At 55.1% G+C, this 23609-nt stretch overlaps 2 protein-coding genes across 18 annotated transcripts in view; one reads left to right on the forward strand and one right to left on the reverse strand.

Moving 5' to 3' along the window:
* Window positions 1-84: 84 nt before the first annotated feature.
* PODNL1 (podocan like 1) lies at window positions 85-20285 on the reverse strand. 9 transcript variants are annotated; one of them, XM_077977679.1, is made up of 10 exons: window positions 20091-20272; window positions 6511-6732; window positions 5179-5272; window positions 4803-4867; window positions 4544-4653; window positions 3152-3308; window positions 2775-2890; window positions 1697-2354; window positions 862-1010; window positions 85-785 (listed from the first exon to the last, which is right to left on the reverse strand). In XM_077977679.1, the coding sequence occupies exons 1-10, from the start codon at window positions 20112-20114 to the stop codon at window positions 635-637; spliced, it is 1746 nt and encodes a 581-aa protein (XP_077833805.1). In that variant the 5' UTR covers window positions 20115-20272; the 3' UTR covers window positions 85-634. The 9 variants fall into 9 exon arrangements, with proteins under 9 accessions (XP_077833805.1, XP_077833807.1, XP_077833808.1 ...); XM_077977681.1 differs by lacking the exon at window positions 20091-20272 and adding an exon at window positions 6905-7264; XM_077977682.1 differs by lacking the exons at window positions 3152-3308; window positions 20091-20272 and adding exons at window positions 2986-3097; window positions 6905-7178.
* DCAF15 (DDB1 and CUL4 associated factor 15) overlaps window positions 19390-23609 on the forward strand; it is a 9100-nt gene continuing 4880 nt past the window's right edge. For 4 of the 9 annotated variants that reach the window (XM_015123111.3, XM_077977728.1, XM_077977731.1 and 1 more), the window contains exons 1-6: window positions 19390-19525; window positions 21245-21342; window positions 21431-21566; window positions 22812-22918; window positions 23023-23162; window positions 23252-23422. In XM_015123111.3, coding sequence (XP_014978597.1) covers window positions 19394-19525; window positions 21245-21342; window positions 21431-21566; window positions 22812-22918; window positions 23023-23162; window positions 23252-23422 — 784 coding nt within the window. In that variant the 5' untranslated portion in view covers window positions 19390-19393. The remainder of the gene's footprint in view (window positions 19526-21244; window positions 21343-21430; window positions 21567-22811; window positions 22919-23022; window positions 23163-23251; window positions 23423-23609) is intronic. The other 5 variants (XM_077977726.1, XM_077977730.1, XM_077977729.1 and 2 more) reach the window with 5 other exon arrangements.

Consider the following 23609-nt stretch of genomic DNA (forward strand, 5'->3'; position numbering starts at 1 on the left):
GAAGCCTCCGACTCCTGGGCTCACGTAATCCTCCTGCCTCGGCCTCCTGAGTCATGGATTACAGAGGGGCACCACCACACATCCAGCTTGAAGGGTGCATTTCATTCCCATGCTTGCTGTGGGGGATACACTTGAGGGGCCCTGTATCTGTCACCCAGTGTTTTTTCAGTGGGTGGCCTTGGGCGTCCCTGCAATCACACGTGGCTGGGTCGCACAGGGTGCTGTCTGGTGACCCCAGTGTGTGCCTTAGGACCTCAAAATTCAGTCCTGACCCACTTAGCATCACAGAGCCTCAGTTTCCCCAGCTGGACTGGTCGTGGGGAGGAGTCTGTGGACAGAGCCCCCAAAGGGTGCCTGGTCCGTGCTGAGCGCTGGAAGGGTTTGGCTTTATTGTTGCTGCCTCCATCCGTGTTGGGAGTTTGGGGTAGGGCGTGTCCTGCCAGGCCAGCGTGGTCTGTGAGCCTGGAGTATGCCAGCTGCGTGCCTCAGTGCCTTCGCCAGTGCCAGGCAGAGCAGGCCCAGCCCTGGAGGCCCAGGAGAGCCAGACAGAGGGCCCACGGTGGGTGTTGTCTCTTCAGTCCACGGCCCAGCGGAGCCCCAGGAGTCTGGGCTGCTCTGCTGGACCTCTCCAGGATCAGGGGCCCCCTGCCCGTGGCCCACGTGGGGTGGTGGGAGGCAGCTGGATCAGGACCTGCTCCGGATTCCCTGCTGTGTCCACCACACCCAGGTTTGGGAGCCCCAGGAAGGCCTCGGCCGCGATGCTCGTCATGTGAAGCCTGTTGGCCCTGCACAGAGAGGCGGTCGTGACCCTCCCAGGCCCTCCCCTGCCCACCTCCACCCCTCCAGCCACCCTCGGGGCACCTGAGGAAGAGGGCACGCAGGCGGGGCGTGCTGAGGAAGGCCTCGGGGCCCACGTGGCCGATGCGATTGCCCTCAAGGTGCAGCTCCTCCAGGGCCTCAGGCAGGTCCGGGGGCACAAAGGACAGCTCGTTGTGGCTGAGGTCCAGCATCTGGGCAGGGGGTTATAGATGGTGTCGTGGCAGCCGCAGGCCTGGGCCACTCAGCTCAGCCAGCCCCCAACCTCTCTCCTTGAAAGTCTCCTGCCTCCTTCATACCAGCCTGTCCCTTCTGCCCCCACCCCACATGACTGCCAAATTCCTCCCCTCTGCAGTGGTAAACTAAGACCCTTCCCAGGAAGGCACAGACAGACGGGTCCCCACTTGATTAAATGATTCAGTCAATCGCACCATACCTCTCTCATCACTTTTTTTTTTTCAAGAGACAGGGTCTTGCTGTGTTGCCCAGTCTGAAGGGCAGTGGCCCGATCATGGCTCACTGCTGCCTCAAACTTCTGGGCTCAAGCGATCCTCCCGCCTCAGTCTCCTGAATAGCTGGGACTACAGGCATGCAACACCACGCTTGGCTAGGTTTTTTTGGTAGAGATAGGGTCTTGCTATGTTGCCAGGCTGGTCTCAAACCCATAGCCTAAAGCGATTCTCCTGCCTTGGCTTCCCAAAGCACTGGGATTACAGGCATGAGCCACCTCACCCAGCCTCCTCATCACCTTCTAACCCACTCTTACCATTTTCTTGTTCTGATTGCTTGACCAGCTAACTAGAATGTTTGGGATGTGGCAGTGCAGGCAGGGGGATGGAGAGGCCCTGGGGATAGTGTGGCTAACCAGCCTGTGCCTGACCTGGAGGGCTTGGAGCTCATGCCAGGTGCCTGGCCCGATGTCACCGACCCGGAGCCGGTTGTGTGCCAGGCTGAGCTCCTTCAGTTGGTCCAGGCCGGTCAGAGGTTCCGGCTCGAGCATCCGCAGCTGGTTGCGTTGCAGCCGCAGGGTGTGCAGGCCAGTGGGAAGGCCCATGGGCAGCCGGGTTAGCTGATTCCCCGCCAGGTCCAGGCTGCGCAGGGTGCGCAGCCGGCGGAAGGCCCGGTGGTGCACGCGGGCGCTGGTCAGGCGGTTATAGGCCAGGTTAAGCTCCATCAGGCCCGGTGTGGCGGCCAGGTCGCGGGCACCCAGCGTAGCCACGTGGTTGTGGGGCAGCACCAGGGCACACAGGCGGCGGGGCAGGGCCAGAGGCACGCGGTCCAGCCCATTGCCATAGAGGTGCAGCGTGTGCAGGCCCCGCAGCGGCCGCAGAGCCCCGGCGGGCAGCCCTGAGCTCCCCAGCTGGTTGTGCTGCAGCAACAAATAGCGCAGACCACGCGCCCCGTGCAGCCGAGCTGCCTCCACCTGTCGGATGCGGTTGCGGCCCAGATGCAGGATAGCCAGGGTCCGGGGCAGGCCGGCGGGCACGGTGGTCAGCTGGTTATGGGAGAGATCCAGGTATTCAAGGCTATGCAGCTTGCTGGTAGGAGAGAGGGTCGGTGTCAGGTGGGGCACTTGGAGTGGGGTGCCTGACAGATTTTGGCGAGGAGGTTGGGGAGTGGTCCTGAGACAGATTTAAGCTGGAAATTTCAACTTGGGAGTGATGCGTTGAGAGAGCTGGGTGGGAGGTAAACTTGGGGTGCTCAGGGCAGATTCCAGCCTGAGAGTTAGCTACGGGGGTGACCAGGGTAGAGGCGAGATGGAAATGCATGTGAGACTTACGATGTCAGTGCAGGGCTGTGGGGAACAGGGACACCCACCCAGTGCTCTGCCGAGCCCAGTGAGCAGCAGACACTCAGTAAATGAGGCCGTGGCTTAGGAGCCATCCAGGGAAGGGGGACTGAAGGTTGGGACCCCCGACTATAAATTCTCAGCCCCTTCTGCCCCTATCATCCTGTACCTGAAGGTGGTGGCATCCAGGCCGCTGTCGGTCAGCTGGTTGTGCTGGAGGTAGAGCTCGCGGAGTTGAGTCTGGCGGCTCAGGGCTCCTCGGGGCACCTTGGAGATGAGATTGTTCTGGAGAAGGGAGAACAGAATGAGACCTGAGTCTGGGATGAGGGCAGCGGGAAGCCACAGAAGGCTCTTGAGTAAGGGAGTGACGGGGAGCTTGCCTTGAGCTCAAAGTGATTTCCAATAAAGTGATTCAAAGAAAGATAACTCCGACCACTGGAATTCTGAGGGGCAATTGGGAAGGATGGAAAGCTAGGAACTGGAGGGGTCCCCCTGGAAAGAGATGAAGGGAGTCTGGCCCCAGGGTGGGACCTACAGCAGGGCTACCTGCAGGTGGAGCCGCTCAAGTGAGGATGGCAGGCTGGGCGGCAGGTAACTGAACCGGTTGTTCGAGAGGCTGAGGGTGGTGACGGCCTCGGAGCCGCGGAAGGCGTCAGGGGGCAGGCCAGCGTTGCTCAGCTGGTTGTTGTGGAGGTACACGGACCTGAGGAGAGCCAGGCTCCGGCCACCAGCCTGCCCCTCGCCTCCCACCACCCTACTCCCACACCATACTCTGCTCAGGGTCGCCTTCAGAGAGTGTGTGTGTGTGTGCATGTGTAGCGTCTGTGTGAGAGTAATTGTGCATGTGTGCATGTGACTGTGTGTAGGTGTGCAGGTGAGTGTATGTGTTGTATGAATAGATGTGTGTGCATGTGTGTGAGCAGTGTGCATGTGTAAGTGTAACGAGTGTGTGCATATGTGGAGTGTGTGTGCACGTGTGATTGTAAGAGTGTGTGGGTGTGCATGTGTGTATGTATACGCAAGTGTGTGCTATGTGCCTGTGCATAAGTGTGTGTGTGTGTGTGTATGTGAGTGTGCAACTGTGTGTATGTATGCATGTGCAAGAGTGCGTGGGTGCATGTGTGTACATATGTGCATGAGTGTGTGCCTGTGTGCATGTGATTGGAAGTGTATGCAGGTGTGTATGTGAGTCTGTGTGTGTGCTTGTGTGAGGATGTTATTGCATGTGCATGCATGAGTGTGTGCCTGTATGCATGTGATTGGAAGTGTGTGCAGGTGTGTATGTCAGTCTGTGTGCTTGTGTGTGCACGTGATTGCATGTATGTGCATAAGCATGTGTTCGTGTGGTTGTGTGTGCAGGTGTGTATGTGAGTCTGTGTAAGAGTGTGTGTGTGTCCCTGCACATACTGTCTCCACCTCAGTCTGGAGTTCTGACACAGCATACAGGGCCCTGTCTCCCCCCTCACTCTCCTCCCAGGGTATAACTGTGCCCTCCTCTCACTCCCCAAGCAAAGGATCTGCCCCCAGTTAAGCCCTCCAGGACAAGGCTTTTTTTTTTTTTTTTTTTTTTAAATTTTGAGACAGAGTCTCACTCTGTCACCCAGGCTTGAGTGCAGCGGCACGATCTCCTCTCACTGCACCCTCCACCTCCTAGGTTCAAGCAAGTGTCCTACCTCAGCCTCCTGAGTGGCTGGGATTACAGGCACGTGCCACCACACCCAGCTAATTTTTGTATTTTATGTAGAGACTTGGCCAGGCTGGTCTCGAACCCCTGATCCCAGATGATCCTCCCATCTTGGCCTCCCAAAGTGCTGGGATTACAGGAGTGAGCCACTGCACCCGGCCAAGGGCAAGGTCTTAACTCCCTCATTGCTCCTAGAACCAGGCGTGACCCAGACGTATCTGAGGCCTGGGGGCCTGGGCTGGGCCAGGGCCTACCTGAGTGCCGGCTTCTCCCCAAAGGTGAGGGGGAAGATCTCCATCACTTGGTTGGCAGCCAGATCCGCGACGCGGAGGGACCGGGGCAGAAACTGAGGGGCCACTGAGAGCTGTGGGGACACAGCCCACAGCCGCACTGGTCCTGGTGCGCCCTGGCCCCACCCCTTCCCCAGCAGAGCTGTCCCCTCCACACCCTGGGCTGTGTGACCGAAGCTGCACCCTCTCTGGGCTCAGCCTGCGGGTGGGGCTGGGGGCTCACCTTGTTGTGAGCCACGTAGATGTGCTGCAGCTGGGTGAGGGATTCGAAGGCCTCGTCAGGAAGGCCTGGGAGAGTGGGGGGCAGTGAAGGCCTGGTCTTGGGTGGAGGGGGAGTCTGGGCTCCCAGCTGCCTCAGGGTTCTGGGCTGGGAACTGGCAGAGGCTCCCCAGGCCCTCAGATCCCCTCCTCCCCATCCCTACTCAAAAGCCACAGCCCCCAACCCCCACCCCAGCCCCTGAGTTTCCATCCTGCTCAGCAAAGGGCAGTTCTGGGAACTGCGACAGAGCTGCCCGCAGACGGGGCGGGGGAAGGGGATGGCAGCTGAGACCTCGGTCAGTCCTTCAGCCCCAGAGAGGCTGCCTCCCTCTGCCCCTCACCTTCTGAGGAGATGAGGTTGTTGTGGAGGTTGAGGGTTCGCAGGCCACTGAGGCGGGACAGCTCATTGTAGGGGAGTTCCTGGAGCTGGTTGTTCTGCAGGGCAAGAGTTGGGGTGTTCACACCTGTGACCCCATGACCAAGTAACCCCAAGCACTGATTCTCAACTTCCCATCAGCCCAAACCAGCCTCATCCCATCTTCACCCCCACAGTTGATCCTAAACACCCCATCATCCTGACCGGTTTTGTAACTGCCAAGATGTCAAACCCCAAACCCGCACAACCGACCCCAAATGCGCCATCACCCCACAACTGACCCCAGGTCCCCCAACACCCCCACAATCAACCCCGAAAGTGCCATTGCCCCCACAATCGACCCCAAATGTGCCATCACACCCACAATCGACCCCAAATGTGCCATCACCCCCACAATCGACCCGAAATGTGCCATCACCCCCACGATCGACCCCAAATGTGCCATCACCCCCACGATCGACCCGAAATGTGCCATCACACCCACGATTGACCCGAAATGTGCCATCACACCCACGATTGACCCGAAATGTGCCATCACACCCACAATTGACCCGAAATGTGCCATCACACCCACGACCAATCCCAAATACGCCATCACCCCCACGACCGCCCCCAAATGTGCCATCACCCCCACGACCGACCCCAAATGTGCCATCATCCCCACAATCGCCCCCAAATATGCCATCACCCCCACAACCGACCCCAAATGTGCCATCACCCCCACAACCGACCCCAAATGTGCCATCACCCCCACAATCGACCCTAAATGTGCCATCACCCCCACAATCGACCCTAAATGTGCCATCACCCCCACAACTGACCCCAAATATGCCATCACCCCCACAATCGCCCCCAAATGCATCATCACCCCCACAACCAACCCCAAATGTGCCTGCCGTCACCCCTACAATCGACCCCACATGCCCCAACACCCCCACCATCGACCGCAAATGTGCCATCACCCCCACCATCAACCCCCAATGCCACAACATCCCCATAACCCCAAACTCCCCATCACACTGACTCCAAACAACACTATAACCGCCAAGATGTTAACCCTAACGCCCACTAACCCTCAGTCCCCAACAACTTCCAGCATGTCCACACTCACCCCCTCACCTGGGGCATGCAGAGCCAATGTGCCCAGGCAAAGCTCCATCACAGCCAGCTCCACGCCGCCCTCCCGCACGTATGTTCCTACACCCCACCACGCTCCTCAGCCCTGGGGCACCCCTCCAGCTCCCCTCACCTCTGGGTCTCAGCCCTGGGTGCCCCTACTCCCCTCCCTGGGCCCCACCTGCAAGGAGAGGTGCTGAGCGGCTCTGGTGATGTTGTCCGGGAACACCCGAAGGTCCAAGCCATCACAGTCCACAGTGTCGACTCGGGGGCAGGAGCAGCGCGGGGGGCAGGCCCGGGGCGGGGGCTGCGAGCTCTCCCCCAGGTGAGGGAAGGCAGCGTCCTCCATGCCAGCCACGGGCAGGGGGCCCGGCAACAGCAGGAGCAGCAGCAGGCTCAGCCACTGCGGGGAAGGGAGGGTCAGCCTGTCTCCGGGCTGGGCGCGGGGTCGCCATGGTGACTGGAGCATCCCCTCCTCGGGGAGGGTCTTAGTGGGGAGGCAGTGGCCAGTTGGCAGAGTGGGGGTGGGGAGGCAGGCAGGCCCCACCCTCAGACCCTCCCGTGCCCCACCTTACCATGGCCAGCCCTGACTCTGCCGTCTCGCCCAAGCTGCTGACCAGGACTCCCTCATGCAAACCAGGCGGTCACCTCCTGGAGTCTCTGCTGTGGCCACCACTGCACCCCATCTCCAGACCCAGGCCACCCCCCACAACAGCCTGTTCTCCCGGGGCTTTGGGGGAGCTGGCCCACCCCCTTCCCCGCCCTGGGGAGGACGGGCAGGCGGCCGGATGGGGTGGTGAGGACAGGCCAGCCCATCCCCTTGGTCCCCCCTCCCGCCAACAACCACCCCATCTCCGCTTTCGTAACCTCAGCCAGCCTGGGCCGGGCCACAAGAACAAGGAATGTTTGGGGAAAAGCTGAGATTCGTCCTGTCTGGTATTTGGGACGACCGCAGGAGTAGGGGTGGGGACGGAGGGATGGGGGGAGCTTCGGGGCACAGGAGAGTTCCGAGAAGCAGGGACGGGCAGCAGTGAGGGATTAGAGAGGCCTAAGGTTAGCCTGGCAGCCCAGATGCCAGCCTGGGAGCTCCTGACCAGGTCTGCTGCCCGGCACCCATATCCCCTCTGCTGGCTGATCTTGCTCCAGACACCGCCCCCCCCTCCCCCGACAAATGGCCACAGCCGCCTGGAAGGAAATTACATATATCCAGGCATCAGCCTGGTGGTTAAGAGTGTGAGCTTGGTGCCAGCCCGCCTGGGTTTGAACCTGGGCTGTGCCACCTCTCAGGGCCTTGGTTTCCCTCTCTGTCAAGTGGGGTAATGGTTGGCTTACCACCCCGTACTCCCCACAGTGTTGTAAGGATTATATGAAGTGTGCATTCAGAACAGTGCCTGGCATATCCCACGGCTTTCGCACCTGTGGATGGGGGTGCCAAGCTGGTCTCCACCTAAGGTCAAATCTCCCAGACCCACCACTTAGCAACAGGGCGGCTTCAGACAGGTCCTTCTGCCCAGACCTCAGCTTTCCCACACATAAAATGGGATTGACAGGTTGGGTGCTGTGGTTTATATCTGTAATCCCAGTGCTTTGGGAAGCTGAGACAGGAGGATCTCTCTCTCTTTTTTTTTTTTTGAGATGGAGTCTCACTCTGTCGCCCAGGCTGGGGTGCAGTGGCCAGATCTCAGCTCACTGCAAGCTCCGCCTCCCGGGTTCACGCCATTCTCCTGCCTCAGCCTCCCGAGAAGCTGGGACTACAGGCGTCCGCCACATCGCCCGGCTAGTTTTTTGTATTTTTTAGTAGAGAGGGGTTTCACCGTGTTAGGCAGGATGGTCTCGATCTCCTGACCTCGTGATCCGCCCACCTCGGCCTCCCAAAGTGCTGGGATTACAGGCTTGAGCCACAGCGCCCGGCCTTTTTTTTTTTTTTTTGAGACAGAGTCTCACTCTGTCACTCTGTCGCCTAGGCTGGAATGCAGTGGCGTGATCTAGGCTCACTGCAACCTCCACCTCCGGGGATCAACTGATTCTCCTACCTCAGCCTCCTGAGTAGCTGGGATTATAGGCACCTGCCACCATGCCCAGCTAATTTTTGTAGTTTTAGTACAGATAGGGTTTCGCCAAGTTGGCCAGGCTGGTCTCGAACTCCTGACCTCAGGTGATTTGCCCACCTCAGCCTCCCAAAGTGCTGGGATTACAGGCGTGAGCCACTGCATCTGGCTAGGAGGATCTCTTGAGGCCAGGAATTTGAGACCAGACTGGGCAATATAGTGAGACCCTGTCTCTTAAAAAAAAAAAATTAGTCTGGGCTGGGCTCCATGACTCACACCTGTAATCCCAGCACTTTGGGAGGCTTAGGCAGGCGGATCACCTGAGGTCAGGAGTTCCAGAGCAGCCAGGCCAACATGGTGAAACCTCGTCTCTACTAAAAATACAAAAATTAGCTGGGCATGATGGCACGCGCCTGTAATCCTAGCTACTCCAGAGACTGAGGCACGAGAATCGCTTGAACCTGGGAGGTGGAGATCACGTCACTGCACTCCAGCCTGGGCAACAGAGCGAGACTCTGTCTCAATAATAATAATAATAACAACTAGCCTGGTACAGTGGTGCACACCCATAGTCCCAGCTACTCAGGAGGCCAAGGCAGGAGGATCACTTGAGCCCCTGGGCTCAAGTTTGAGGTTATAATAAGCTATGTGCCACTGCACGCCAGTCTGGGCAACAGAGTAAAACCCTGTTTTTAAATAAAGAAAAAAAAAAGGAGGGGGGGTGAATGACAAACCTCCTCCCTCAGAGAGCTGTCTTGAAGCAAAACGACGGAGTAGGTAGAATATTTTAAGAATGGTGGCTGGGTGTGGTGGCTCACGCCTGTATAATCTCAACACTTTTGGAAGCTGAGGCAGGAGGATGGCTCAAGCCCAGGAGTTAGAGACCAGCCTGGGCAGTAATGGTGAGACCCCGTCTCTAAAAACTTTTTTTTTTGTTTGTTTGTTTTTTTGTTTTTTGAGACGGAGTCTCGCTCTGTCGCCCAGGCTGGAGTGCAGTGGTGTGATCTCGGCTCACTGCAAGCTCCGCCTCCTGGGTTTACGCCATTCTCCTGCCTCAGCCTCCTGAGTAGCTGGGACTACAGGCGCCCGCCAGCGCGCCCGGCTAATTTTTTGTATTTTTAGTAGAGACGGGGTTTCACCGTGGTCTCGATCTCCTGACCTTGTGATCCGCCCGCCTCGGCCTCCCAAAGTGCTGGGATTACAGGCGTGAGCCACCGCGCCCCGCCGAAAAACTTTTTTTTAAAACTTAGCGGGGGCCAGGCACAGTGGCTCACACTTATAATCCTAGCACTTTGGGAGGCCGAGGCGGGCGGATCAGCTGAGGTCAGGAGTTCAAGACCAGCCTGGCCAACGTGGTGAAACCCCATCTCTACTAAAAATACAAAAATTAGCTTGGCGTGGTGGCACGTGCCTGTAATCCCAGCTACTCTGGAGGCTGAGGCAGGAAAATGGCTTGAACCCGGGAGGCGGAGGTTGCAGTGAGCCGAGATCATGCTACTGCACTCCAGCCTGGGCTACAGTGTGAGACTCTGTCTCAAACAAAACAAAACAAAACAAAACAAAACATAGCAGGGCATGGTGGTGCTTGCCTGTAGTCCCAGCTACCAGGGAGGCTGAGGTGGGAGGATCACATGAGCCCAGGAGGTCGAAACTGCAGTGAGCCATGTTCATGCTACTGCACACCAGCCTGGATGACAGAGTGAGACCCTGTCTCAAAAATGAATAAATAAATAAAAATAAAAGTATAGTAGCCAGGCGCGGTGGCTCGTGCCTGTAATCCCAGCACTTCGGGATGCTGAGGCAGGCGGACCACGAGGTCAGGAGATCAAGACCACGGTGAAACCCCATCTCTACTAAAAAAAATACAAACAATTAGCCGGGCGTGGTGGCGGGCACCTGTAGTCCCAGCTACTCGGGAGGCTGAGGCAGGAGAATGGTGTGAACCCAGGAGGCGGAGCTTGCAGTGAGCCGAGATTGCTCCACTGCATTCCAGCCTGGGCGACAGAGCAAGACTCTGTCTCAAGAATAAAATAAAATAAAATAAATAAAAATAGAAAAAATAAAAGTATAGTGTTGGCCAAGCACAGTGGCTCACAACTGTAATCTCAGCACTTTGGGAGGTCACGGCGGGTGGATCACCTGAGGTCAGGAGTTCGAAACCAGCCTGGCCAACATGGTGAAACCCCGTCTCTACTAAAAATACAAAAATTTCCTGGGCATGGTGGTGCGTGCCTGTAATCCCAGCTGCTCAGGAGGCTAATGCCGGAGAATCACTTGAACCTGAGAGCTGGAGGTTACAGTGAGCCAAGATCACACCACTGCACTCCAGCCTGGGCGACAGTGAGACTCCGTCTCAAAAAAAAAAAAAAAAAAAGTTTAGTGTCTGCTCAGCTTGGGAGTGGCCAAGGCCCTGAGTTGGAGTCTCCCAGAAGTAGAGCTTGAGACAAGGATTGAGTGCATTTATCCCAGAGAAGGCAGGCAGTGATACAGGGGAGGGAGGAAGTGATCAAGAAACAGTGGCTGGGCGCGGTGGCTCACGCCTGTAATCCCAGCATTTTGGGAGGCTGAGGTGGGCAGATTACCTAAGGTCAGGAGTTCAAGACCATCCTGGCCAACAAGGTGAAACCCCGTCTCTACTAAAAATACAAAAAAACTAGCCAGGCGTGGCAGCAGGCACCTGTAATCCCAGCTACTCGGGAGGCTGAGGCAGGAGAATCTCTTGAACCTGGGAGGTGGAGGTTGCAGTGAGCCGAGATTGCATCACTGCACTCCAGCCTGGGCAACAGTGTGAGACTCCATCCCAAAAAAAAAAAAAAAAAAAAAAGTTAAGAAACACGGGCCCAGAGAGGTGGTTATTTGTTCATGTTTCCTAGGGCTCTGTGACCTCCTGAGAATCCCACTTCGTGGGGTGAGACAGGAGACGGGTCTTAGCGTTGGCCAGAAGAGAACAACAGGTCCTATCTCAAGTACTCCCCATGGGATGGATGGCCATTAGCTTGGACGTTGGGTGGAGGTTCCTCAGTCTCGTTAGCAGAGTCATGGGGTAACTCTAGGGAGACAGGACTACTGTATCAGTCCTAGCCCCCAGGGAAGCGGCAATAAGAACCAAGATGTTTGAGTTCCTGGCAAGCCTCTTTCCATTGCAAAGGGAGGAGAACCCAAACTGAACTAGCTAATACAAACGAGGGCATTTATTGGTTCATGAACAGAAAACCTGTATCCTTCAGGCACAGCTGGATCCAGGGGCTTCAGTGATATCTTTTAGATGAATTCTTTCGTGAACTCTGAACTCTACCTGCAGGCTTCTGCATGTGGTGCTAAGATATTCCCAGAACCAACATGCGTTCTTCCCTGGCTTTAGCAGAAAGCCTCAAACTTAAATCTCATTGGCCTAAATTTGGTCATGTGTCCATCCAGAACCAATCCCTGGGGGCCAGAGGGATGGAATGTGCTGATTGGCTAGGAACCTAACCATTGCTCCGGTGCATAACCCACTGGCCTTATCTCCCTGCCACAAACTCCCCTTCTGCCATCCTGTCCTGTCCAGTCCTGCCCAGTCCTGCCCAGCTCTGCACTACCCAGCAGGGGCCTCTGCAGGGATAACAATGGACTATGGTCCATCAATGTAGTCCCAGCATCCAGCATGGAGCCTGGCGTAATCAGTATTTATTATTTATTATAATCAGTATTTATCCGGCCGTGCACCCAGAATGCTCACACCTGTAATCCCCGCACTTTGGGAGACGGACAGATCATGTGAGGTCGGGAGTTTGAGACCAGCCTGGCCAGCGTGGTGGAAGAAATCCCATGTCAACTAAAAAATACAAAAAAAAAAAAAAATTAGCTGTGTATAGTGGTGTATGACTGTAATCCCAGCTACTCAGGAGACTGAGGCAGGAGAATCGCTTGAGCTCAGGAGGCACAGGTTGCAGTGAGCCGAGATCACGCCACTGCACTCCAGCCTGGGCAACAGAGCGTGACTCCATTTCAAAAAAATTTTTTTTTGAATTCGCTGGGCACAGTGTAGTTCCAGCTCCTTGGGAGGCTGAAGTGGGAGGATTGCTTGAGCCTAGGTGGAGTGCCACTGCACTCCAACTTGGGCAACAGAACAAGACCCTGTCTCCAAAAAAGAAAAGAAAGGAAATGGTGGATATGCACTGCTAACTTCAAGGGAGGCTGAGAAACACCATCTTTCTACTGGCAAGCCACATGTCCAGATAAAAACAGAGTTTCTTGGCTGGGTGCGGTGGCTCATACCTGTAATCCTAGCACTTTGGGAGGACGAGGTGGGTGGATCACGAGGTAAGGAGTTTGAGACCAGCCTGGCCAACACAGTGAAAGCCATCTCTACTAAAAATTAGCCGGACATGGTGGTGGGTACCTGTAATCCCAGCTTACTCGGGAGGCTGAGGCACTAGAATTGCTTGAACCCAGGAGGCAGAGGTTGCAGTAAGCCGAGAGCCATGCACTCCAGCCTGGGAGACACAGCAAGACTCTGTCTTGGAAAAAAGAAAAAATCGAGTTTCTATCACTACTGCGTAAAAGTGGGATGACCTGTAACAGGGAAGCAGTGAGGAGTTGGGACCACAAGGAAAACTGAGCCCAAGGCTTTCTGTGTTCAAAGCCACTGGTCTCCAAAGTTGGATGTGGGAAATGAATCGTAATTTTTAGTTCTATTTACTTGCCCCATCCTGTTTTATGGCCATTTTCCAGGCATGATTTAATTCATAGGCTAGAAAGAGTGGTCTAAATGCACCTGTACAGTTGGGTTATTTGTAAACAAATACATATGCGTATTAAGGGAGAGTCCAAGTGACCAATGACTAGAAATAGGGAAGTCTTGGCCGTGCGCAATGGCTCACGCCTGTAATTCCAGCACTTTGGGAGGCCAAAGTAGGTGGATCACCTGAGGTCAGGAGTTCAAGACCAGCCTGGCCAACATGGTGAAACCCCGTCTTCACTAAAAATACAAAAATTAGGTTGGGTGTGGTGGCTCACGCCTGTAATCTCAACACTTTGGGAGGCCAAGGTGGGCAGATCACCCGAGGTCAGGAGTTTGAGACCAGCCTGGCCAACATGGTGAAACCCCGTCTCTACCAAAAATACAAAAATCAGCTGGGCGTGGTGATAAGCACCTGTAATCCCTGTATTATTGACACGTGTAGCTACTCGGGAGGCTGAGGTGGGAGAATTGCATGAGCCTGGGAGGTCAAGGCTACAGTGAACTATGATCATACCACTGCACTCCAGCCTGTCTCAAAAAAAAAAAAAAAAAAAATCACCATAAAAACACCTTGATAATAATTGTAGGCGGAGGTTTCAGTCAGCCAAGATTGCACCACTGCACTCCAGCCTGGGTGAAAGAGCAAGACTCTATCTCAGGAAAAAAAAAAAAAAAAAAAGATTGGCCATGGTGTCTCATGCCTGGAATCCCAGCACTTTGGGAGGCCAAGGTGGGCGGATCACCTGAGACCAGGAGCTCAAAACCAGCCTGGCCAACATGGCGAAAACCTGTCTCTACTGAAAATACAAAAATTAGCCTTGCCTGGTGGTGCGAGCCTGTAATTTCAGCTATTTGGGAGGCTGAGGCAGGAGAATCACTTGAACCCGGGAGACAGAGGTTGCAGTGAGCCAAGATCGCGCCATTTCACTCCAGCCTGGGCGACAAAGAGCAAAACTCCATTTCAAAAAAAAAAGAGAGAGAATTGAAGTAAATTGCAGGACACTGCGTTGGCATCCACAAAGAATTGGGGCATTACTTGATTTGGAAGAAGCTCCCCCCATCATCTGGTGTCAGAAGCGAAGGATTGAGAGTGATGTGATGTAGAAGGAAAAACTGTCTGTTTGTCCCATCTACGTGTTCAACTGACTTGGTCCAAACTGACTTCTCCCTAGTCTTCCTCATATCAGAAAATGCACTAACATTTTGCTAAATATTCCACTCAGATGCTAAAGTCATCATGAACTTCTGTCTCCTTGCCCGTATCCCAATATCTTGTCCTTGAAAATGACCCCATCGGCTCTGACTATGGCCACTTTTCTCCATTTTCTTTCTTTATTTTTATTATTATTTCTTTTTTTTTTTTTTTTTTTTTTGAGACGGAGTCTCGCTCTGTCGCCCAGGCTGGAGTGCAGTGGCCGGATCTCAGCTCACTGCAAGCTCCGCCTCCCGGGTTCACGCCATTCTCCTGCCTCAGCCTCCCGAGTAGCTGGGACTACAGGCACCCGCCACCTCGCCCGGCTAGTTTTTTTTTTGTATTTTTTAGTAGAGACGGGGTTTCACCGTGCTAGCCAGGATGGTCTCGATCTCCTGACCTCGTGATCTGCCCGTCTCGGCCTCCCAAAGTGCTGGGATTACAGGCTTGAGCCACCGCGCCCGGCCTATTTTTATTATTATTTCTGAGACAGTGTCTCATTCTGTTGCCCAGGCTGAAGTCAGTGGTGCGATCACGGCTCACTGGCAGCTTTGAACTCCTGGGCTCAAGCGATCCTCTCACCTCAGTCTCCCAAGTAGCTGGGAGTACAGGCTCCCGCTCTCATGCTAATTTTTAAAATTTTTGGCCAGGCACGGTGGCTCACGCCTGTAATCCCAGCACTTTGGGAGGCCGAGGCGGGTGGATCACTAGGTCAGGAGATTGAGACCATCCTGGCTAACACGGTGAAATCCCATCTCTACTAAAAATACAAAAAATTAGCCGGGCCTTGTGGCGGGCGCCTGTAATCCCAGCCACTCGCGAAGCTGAGGCAGGAGAATGGCGTGAACCCAGGAGGTGGAGCTTGCAGTGAGCTGAGATCATGCCACTGCCCTCCAGCCTGGGTGACAGAGCGAGATTCTGTCTCAAAGGAAGAAAAAAAAAAAGAAAAAAAAAATTTTTTTAATAGAGATGGGTTCTATGTTACCCAGGTTGGTCTGTGGTGATCAAGGGAGACTTCAAGCAATTCTCCCACTTAAGCCATCTCCTGCCTTGGTCTTCCAAAGCACTGAGATTACAGGCGTGAGCCACCGCAGCCAGTATTCTCCATTTTCATTGCTAATAGATGAATCTAAGTCAGCATCACCTACCCTCCTAGCTCCCCCAAGACTATTCCTGCTCCCACCCTCATCCCTCCAACCATTCTGCACATAGGAATCATAATAACATCCTCCTGGCCAGGCGCAGTGGCTCACACCTGTAATCCCAGCACTTTGGGAGGCCAAGGTGGGTGGATCACCAGGTCAGGAGATCGAGACCCTCCTGGCTAACATGGTGAAACCCCGCCTCTACTAAAAATACAAAAAAAAAAAAAAAAAAAAAGGAAAAAAAAATTACCTGGGCATGGTGGCACATGCCTGTAGTCCCAGCTACTTGGGAGGCTGAGGCAGGAGAATCGCTTGAACCTGGGAGGCGGAGGTTGCAGTGAGCCGAGATGGCGCCATTGCACTCCAGCCTGGGCGACACAGTGAGACTCCATCTCAAAAAAAAAAAAAAAAAAAAAAATTCCTCCCCCATGCTCTTTTAAAAACTTTGAGGTTATTTATGTCTTTATTTATTGATACAGAGTCTCGCTCTGTGTCACTGAAACCTCTGCCTCCCAGGTTCAAGCGATTCTCATGCCTCAGCCTCCTAAGTAGCTGGGATTATAGGAGCCCACCATACCAGGCTAATTTTTGTATTTTTAGCAGAGACAGGGTTTAACCGTGTTGGTTAGGCTGGTCTTGAACCCCTGGGCTCAAGTGATCCACCTGCCTTGGCCTCCCCAAGTGTTGAGATTATAGGCGTGAGCCACTGTGCCAGCCCTTTGAATTTTGAAACAACATTATTTTATTTTTGTTATTTTTAATTTTATTATTATTATTACAGACAGGGTCTTGCTCGTGTCACCCAGGCTGGAATGCAGTGATGCAATCACAGCTCACTGTAACTTCAAACTCCTGGTGCAAGGGATCCTCCCGACTCAGTCTCCCAAGTACATAGGAAGACAGATGTGCTACCACACCTGACTAATGAAAAAAAAAAAGTTTTTTCTTTGTAGAGACGAGGTCTTGATAGTTGCTGAGACTGGTCAAATTCTTCTCTTCAAGCCATCCTCCTGTCTCAGCCTCCCAAAATGCTGGGATTACAGGTGTGAGTCACTGTGCCCAGCCTGAAACAATTAGACATTTTCAGATCAGAAAAGAAGGTACAGAGAGTTCTTTTATTCCCTTCACACAATTTCCTCTAATGTTTTTTGGGTTTTGGGTTTTGTTCTGAAACAGGATCTCACTCTTGTCGCCCAGGCTGGAGTGCAGTGGCTCAATCTCCGCTTGCTGTAGCCTGGACCTCCCAGGCTTGGGTGATCCTCCCACCTCAGCCCCCTATGTAGCTGGGACTATAGGTTCACGCCACCACACCCTGCTAATTTTTTTATTTTATTATTTTATTTTTTTTTGAGACAGAATCTCGCTCTGTTGCCCAGGCTGCAGTGCAGTGGCATGATCTCGACTCACTGCAACCTCCACCTCCCAAGTTCGAGTGATTCTCCTGCCTCAGCCTCCCGTGTAGCTAGGACTACAGGCGCGTGCCACCTGAGACTACAGGCCTGGCTAATTTTCTGTATTTTCAGTAGAGATGGGGTTTCACCGTGTTAGCCAGGATGGTCTAGATCTCATGACCTTGTGATCTGCCCACCTTGGCCTCCCAAAGTGCTGGGATTACAGGCATGAGCCACCATGCCTGGCCTTGTTTTGTTTTTTATTTGAGACAAGGTCTTGCTCTGTCTCCCAGGCTGGAGTGCAGTGTCACCATCAGAGCTCACTGTAGCCTCGACCTCCTGTGCTCAAGTAATCTTCCTGCCTCAGCCTCCCCAGTGGCTGAGGCTATAGATGTGTGCCAGTAGAGTCAGTTAATTTATTTGACGTTTTGTAGAGACGAGGGTTTCGCCATGTTGCCCAGGCTGGTCTTGACCTCCTGGGTTCAAGTGATCCTCCCTCCTCTGCTTCCCAAAGTGCTGGGATTACAGGTGTGAGCCACCGCACCCGGCCTGTTAATGTATTTTGAGAACATTTTTCAATTTAAGATAAATGTCTGATGTTGTCTAATGGTTAGATTGAGGGTCTAGGTTTGGGGATAATATCAGAGAGTTACAAATGTCCTCCCTATCACGTAGCTGGGATCCGTGACGTCAAAATGACTTATCACTGGTGATGTTGATTTTGATCCCTTGGTTAAGGCAATAGCAGCCAGGTGTCCCCACTGTCTTGGGGACAGCTTTGCTCTCCATGGACGTAGGGTATGCAAGAATCATGGGAATCTTTGGCTAAAGATACATTGTGATGGCTGGGCGCAGTGGCTCCTGCCTGTAATCTCAGCACTTTTGGAGGGTGGGGTGGGTGGATCACCTGAGGTCAGGAGTTTGAGACCAGCCTGGCCAACATAGTGAAACCCTGTCTCTACTAAAAATACAAAGATTAGCCGGGCTTGGTGGCGCATGCCTGTAATACTTGGGAGGCTGGGGCAGGAGAATCACTTGCTTGAACACGGGAGGCGAAGGGTGCAGTGAGTTGAGATTGTGTCACTGCACTCCAGCCTGGGCAACAAGAGCAAAACTCCATCTCAAAAAAAAAAAAAAAAAAGTTGTGATATTATGTTGTAATTTAAAAAAAACCCAAAAACCATATATTTTGGTCTTACTCAGGTTTTCTGGCACGTAACTCCTAAAACCCTTGAAATCAGCTGGGCACAGTGGTTTATGCCTGTAATCCCAGCACTTTGGGAGGCCAAGACGGGATGATCGATTGAGGTCAGGAGAGCAGCCTGGGCAACATAGTGAGACCCCGTCTCTACAAAAAACATTTTTTAATGAAGATAATTAAAAAAACCTATCTTCTCTGATTGTTCAGAGGATTAAATGGGCTGGCCTGTCATCCCAACACTTTGGGAAGCAGAGATGGGAGGATCACTTGAGCCCAGGATTTGGAGACCAGCCTGGACAACTTGGTGAAACTCCATCCCTACAAAAAATACAAAAAATTAGGCCAGGCACGGTGGCTTATGCCTGTAATTCCAGCACTTTGGGAGGCCTAGGTGGGCGGAACACCTGAGGTCAGGAGTTCGCAACCAGCCTGGCTAACATAGTGAAACCTCGTCTCTACTAAAAATACAAAAAATTAGCCGGGCGTGGTGGCGCACGTCTGTAGTACCAGCTACATGAGAGGCTAAGATGAGAGGATCATCTGAGCCCAGGGTCGAGGCTGCAGTGAGCCATGATCAGGTCACTGCACTCCAGCCTGGGTGACAAAGTGAGACTCTGTCTAAAAACAATAAAACCAACGAGGTAATGTATACGAATATGATGCACGGAGCGGCCCTTCCACAATTATTTGTATTGCCATCATCTGCATAATGGGCACAACAGGGCCCTGCCACATCGAACTGTTTAAGCTCAGAACCTTGTCTGTCATATGTGGAGCGATACCTGATTGATGCTATCATTATCAACACCGTCATCCCACCAATCCGCCCATCGGAAACAAGCTTTCATCGAATCCCATCGTTTTTTCCTTTTTTTGTAAATCTCTTTTCTCGGCCTGGTTTTGTCGCCCAAGTATGCTCGTCAGGCCTCTGCCCACCCAGACCGTGCGCGGGCAGCCCGGGGCTGAGGATTCTCGAGTCTTGGTGGACCACAGTCTCCCGTCGCCCCGCCCAAGGGCCTGGACCGCCTGTGGTCTCCATGGAAACCCGCTAGCCACAGGGGGCGTGACGCCATTGAGACAGACACAGATATCCACCTATCAGATCAAAGTTATCTGGGCTAGGCGAACAAACGGGACCTCCGAGTGGTACGTCCTTAAGGCAGGGCGGGAATACAGCAACTGGCCGCGGGGGCTGTTACTGTCGCTACCAATCAAGAGTCGAGGCGGCTTTGATAGACAGGCATAGCGCGAGTGCGGGCTTTCACCCAACCGGCGGGCCGCTGTCCCGATAAAGGACCAATGAGGAGGCGGCAGGGGTGGGGCGAAGGGGCCGGTTGCTCCGGAAGTGGAGGGAGGGGGTGAAAATGGCGCCCAGCTCGAAATCGGAGCGGAACAGCGGGGCTGGGAGCGGCGGCGGCGGCCCCGGGGGAGCCGGAGGGAAGCGGGCAGCAGGGCGGCGGCGGGAGCACGTCCTCAAGCAGCTGGAGCGGGTCAAGGTGAGGCCTGGAGCCGGAGTGGGGAACGCGCCGGAGGGTGGGGAGTAGGGACGAGGGAGGCGGAGGGAGGAGGGCGTTCGCGGGGTGAGGGGTTGGGGGCGGGGCCCCAGGGGAGGGGGCTCGGATGAAGGGCCTGGGCGGGGCCCGGGGGAGATGGCTTGGATGGAGGAGGCTCAGTCGGGGGCCTGGATGCAGGAGGTTGTGTCGGGTAACCGGCAAAGGGTCTGGGATGGAGGGGGTTGGGGGCGGGGCCCCAAGGAGGGGGCTCGGAGGGAGGCGACCCCTCCTCCGAGGCCGCAGGGAGTATCAGGAGGAAGGGGGCGATCCAGGTTCAGATCCATTTTTCAAAGCCCTGCTCCCATGGCCCCTCCGTAATGGAGCCTTCCCGCCCCCTTTGCAGAGCCCCTGCCGCTGGCTTTGGGCTTCCACTGCCTGATATTCTTCTCCCTGCCCGAGCCTCGACCACACTTGAGCTGGGAGTTCCTGTACCTGGGTGGGCCTCCCCATTGAAAGTGTGGGAGCTCCTTGGATAGGGCTGAGTCTTCCCCCGCAGAGTGAAAGTTACCGAAGCAGGCTCTGTCTCCTCCATCAGACTGGAAACTCCCAGAGCTGGGGGATGATGTCTCCCTCCCCCATCAGTTTGGGAGCTCTGGAGGGCAGAAATGTGGATCTCTTGCAGGTGGGCAGTAACTGGGGCAAGGCTGTGTCTCTGTGGGCAGGGACTGCGCCTTCTCCGTGAGGCTGATAGCTTTCAAAGGACAGTACTGTGTCTCCCCCTTTTGACTGGGAGCTCCCTGGGCTGGGACAGTCTCCGCCCTTAGCCTGGGAGCTCCCTGGGCTTGGCTGTGGTTCCGCCCTTAGCTTGGAAGCTCCTTGGGCAGGGATTGTGTCTCCCCTGTCGGCCTGGGCCTGGCTGGCCGGGTTGTTTCCTCCATCAGACTGAGACCTCCCTGTGGACAGGGCTTGTCTCCCATCAGACAGGGAGCTTCCCAGACAGGACTCATCCCATCAGGTTGGAATGTCTTGAAGGCAGAGCTGTGTCTACCCAGTCAGCCTGGGTAGCAAGAGTGAGGCTGCTCTGATGTCCCTGTGCCTGGCTTGTGCCTGTCAGTTCCCACATATCCTTCCGTGGTGAAGTTTTGGGGATGAGGGATTCCATTGGAAGGCGGTAGTTAATTGGGAAGGGGGAGTTGGGTCGTTGGTTAGGCTCACCCTTCTATCTGCCTTGACTGGCCCCCAGCAGAGGCCATAGCTGACCCAGGGAGGAGAAGCCCCCTCGTTTGAAGGCTGGTGGGTTGGGGACAGATGGGTGCATGTCAGGACCCTGTCTCAGCCTCCTTAGTAGGATGAATACCCACAGTTTAGGGACAACCTTCAGGGAGGGAAGCAGGTGGCCCAGCGTGGGACATGGTGATTGGGGAGCTTTCTTGGGGGCAGTGATGCTGGGCTCAGTCAAGAGGGACCTGAGGCTGAAGAAGTGTGGAACTGGGAAGGTGGAGTGGGTCCCTGGTGGAGATGAAGGCTCAAGCGAGGTCCGCCTGGCTTTACTGTCCCCATCTGCCTCAGTTGTTCCCACCTTCCAGAGCTTGGTCTCCTTTAGACCATTATGGTGGGCTGGGCCGGGCTGGACCCAATGAGAGCTGCCCTGCCCCTCTGCTGTGGGTGAGGGGCTGGGGGCTGCAGATGGTGCCTGAAGTGCCCTGACCGCCCCTTCCCCAGATCAGCGGACAGCTCTCCCCTCGCCTCTTCCGGAAGCTGCCTCCCCGGGTCTGCGTGTCCCTCAAGAACATTGTGGATGAGGACTTTCTCTATGCAGGGTGAGGCTGGGCCCAGGCAAAGGGGGCAGCTGGGCGGGGGTGGTGGGCTCGCCCTGACCTGGTCGCTGTGCCCCCTCCACCCCCACAGACATATCTTCCTGGGCTTTTCCAAATGCGGCCGCTATGTCCTCTCCTATACCAGCAGCAGTGGGGACGACGACTTCTCCTTCTACATCTACCATCTGTACTGGTGGGAGTTCAACGTCCACAGCAAGCTCAAGCTGGTAGGGAGGCTTCAGCACCAAGCTGGCCCTTCAGATGGTGTGGCTCAGCAGGTCACAGCAGCCTCTGAGCCTCAGGTTCCTTGGATGTAAAATGATCATGTACTCATGGGGTCATCGTCGACATTCCATGTGTTAGATCCAACCATATGAAATTACCAGGGCCTGACGTGGTAACTCACGCCTGTACTCCCAGTACTTTGGGAGGCCAGGGTGGGAGGATTACTTGATCCCAGGAGTTCAAGACCAGGCTGGGCAACAGGGCAAAACCCCATCTCTACTAAAAATAAAAAAAAATTAGCTGGGCATGTTGGCATGTGCCTATAGTCGGCTCCTCTGGAGGTTGAGGCAGGAGGATCACTTGAGCCCAGGAGTTTGAGGCTGTGGTGAGCCATGATCACACCATTGCACTCCAGCCTGGGCAACAGAGTAAGGCCCTATCTCTAAAACAAAACAAAACAAAAAAAACGGAGGCTGGGCGCAGTGGCTCACGCCTGTAATCCCAACACTTTGGGAGGCCGAGGTGAGTGGATCACCTGAGGTCGGGAGTTCAAGACCAGCCTGGCCAACATGGTGAAACCCCATCTCTACTAAAAATGCAAAATTAGCTGGGCATTGGTGGTGCATGTCTGTAATCCCATCTACTCTGGAGGCTGAGGCAGGAGAATCGCTTAGAACCCGGGAGGCAGAGGTTGCAGTGAGCTGAGATCGAGCCACTGCACTCCAGCCTACAGAGCGAGACTCTGTCTCAAAAAAGAAAATGAAATTACCATTCTTATGTTTCAAAATGGGGTAAATAGTGGCAATTCCGTTGGTCCAACACACTCTATGAAGCTATAGAACATGTTGGCTCAGGCCAGTTAGCTTTATTAGGACTAAGCCACCCTGGCTTTAGCCTTGACCCTTGACTCCTGGAACCCCGGCAGGAGGTGGGTACTATTACCTCAGCATACATGTGAACTCAGAGAGCTGAATGGGCTTCAGGGTGGGCTGGGCTTGGAACCAGTGCCTGGCGCAGTCTCCTCCGGGACATTGTTCCCATCAGCTGCATCCACCCTGGCCTGGTCTCCCCCACTGGTGAAAGGAGCCTCCTCAGGCTGTCCTCAGGCAAGGTGGAGGGGTGTGGTGCGGGCTGTTGGGGTGCTCCTTCCTGCTCAGCCCCAGCCCTGATGAGGGACTGCATCGTACAGCTTTGGGGGACCCCTGCAGGTTCCCTGACCTGGTGCTGACCCTGAACGTGCCTCGCAGGTCCGGCAGGTTCGGCTCTTCCAGGATGAGGAGATCTACAGCGACCTGTACCTGACCGTATGTGAGTGGCCCAGCGACGCCTCTAAGGTCATCGTCTTTGGCTTCAAGTGAGACCCGGCTCCTGGGGGAGCCATGGCTGGTTGGGGCTGGGGGTGTGCAGTGGGGGCCCCCCAGGCGCCGACCCGGCAGCTGAGGGTATGCTGGCCCCCAGCACCCGCTCGGCCAACGGGATGCTCATGAACATGATGATGATGAGCGACGAGAACCACCGTGACATCTACGTCAGCACCGTGGCGGTACCGCCGCCGGGCCGCTGTGCCGCTTGCCAGGATGCCAGCCGGGCCCACCCAGGTGAGGGGGCCGAGGGGGCGAGGGCCCCCTGCCCCCCTGCCCCCGTGCCTTGGACTGAGAGTGAGCCGCTGTGGTGTGTGTTGCTGCAGGAGACCCGAACGCGCAGTGCCTGCGGCACGGCTTCATGCTGCACACCAAGTACCAGGTGGTCTACCCCTTCCCCACCTTCCAGCCCGCCTTCCAGCTCAAGAAGGACCAGGTGGTGCTGCTCAACACCAGCTACTCCCTGGTGGCCTGCGCCGTCTCTGTCCACTCGGCAGGTAGGCCCTGCGGTTTCATGGCAGCCCGGCAGCGCGTGAAGCGGGTCCTCTCCCTACCCCACCACACAGACAAGGGGCCTCAGGCACAGAGAGGTGGGAGCCCACTTCCCCAGGTCACACAGCCTAGTCGTGGGAATGCTGGGGTCCAAACGTGGCCACGCCCGCCACAGCCCTGCCCACGGGATCT

The sequence above is a fragment of the Macaca mulatta genome, chromosome 19, assembly GCF_049350105.2.
Source record: "Macaca mulatta isolate MMU2019108-1 chromosome 19, T2T-MMU8v2.0, whole genome shotgun sequence".
Classification (NCBI taxonomy): Eukaryota; Metazoa; Chordata; class Mammalia; order Primates; family Cercopithecidae; genus Macaca; species Macaca mulatta.

Bases quoted from the DNA above. Each gene is read 5' to 3' on its own strand.
- PODNL1 (XM_077977676.1), bottom strand. The intron at 3,309-4,543 runs GTAGGCCCTGGC...GGCTCTCCTCAG, and splicing joins GGGGAGAAGCCGGCACTCAG to GTCCGTGTACCTCCACAACA. The intron at 2,891-3,151 runs GTAGCCCTGCTG...TCCCTTCTCCAG, and splicing joins TTGAGCGGCTCCACCTGCAG to AACAATCTCATCTCCAAGGT.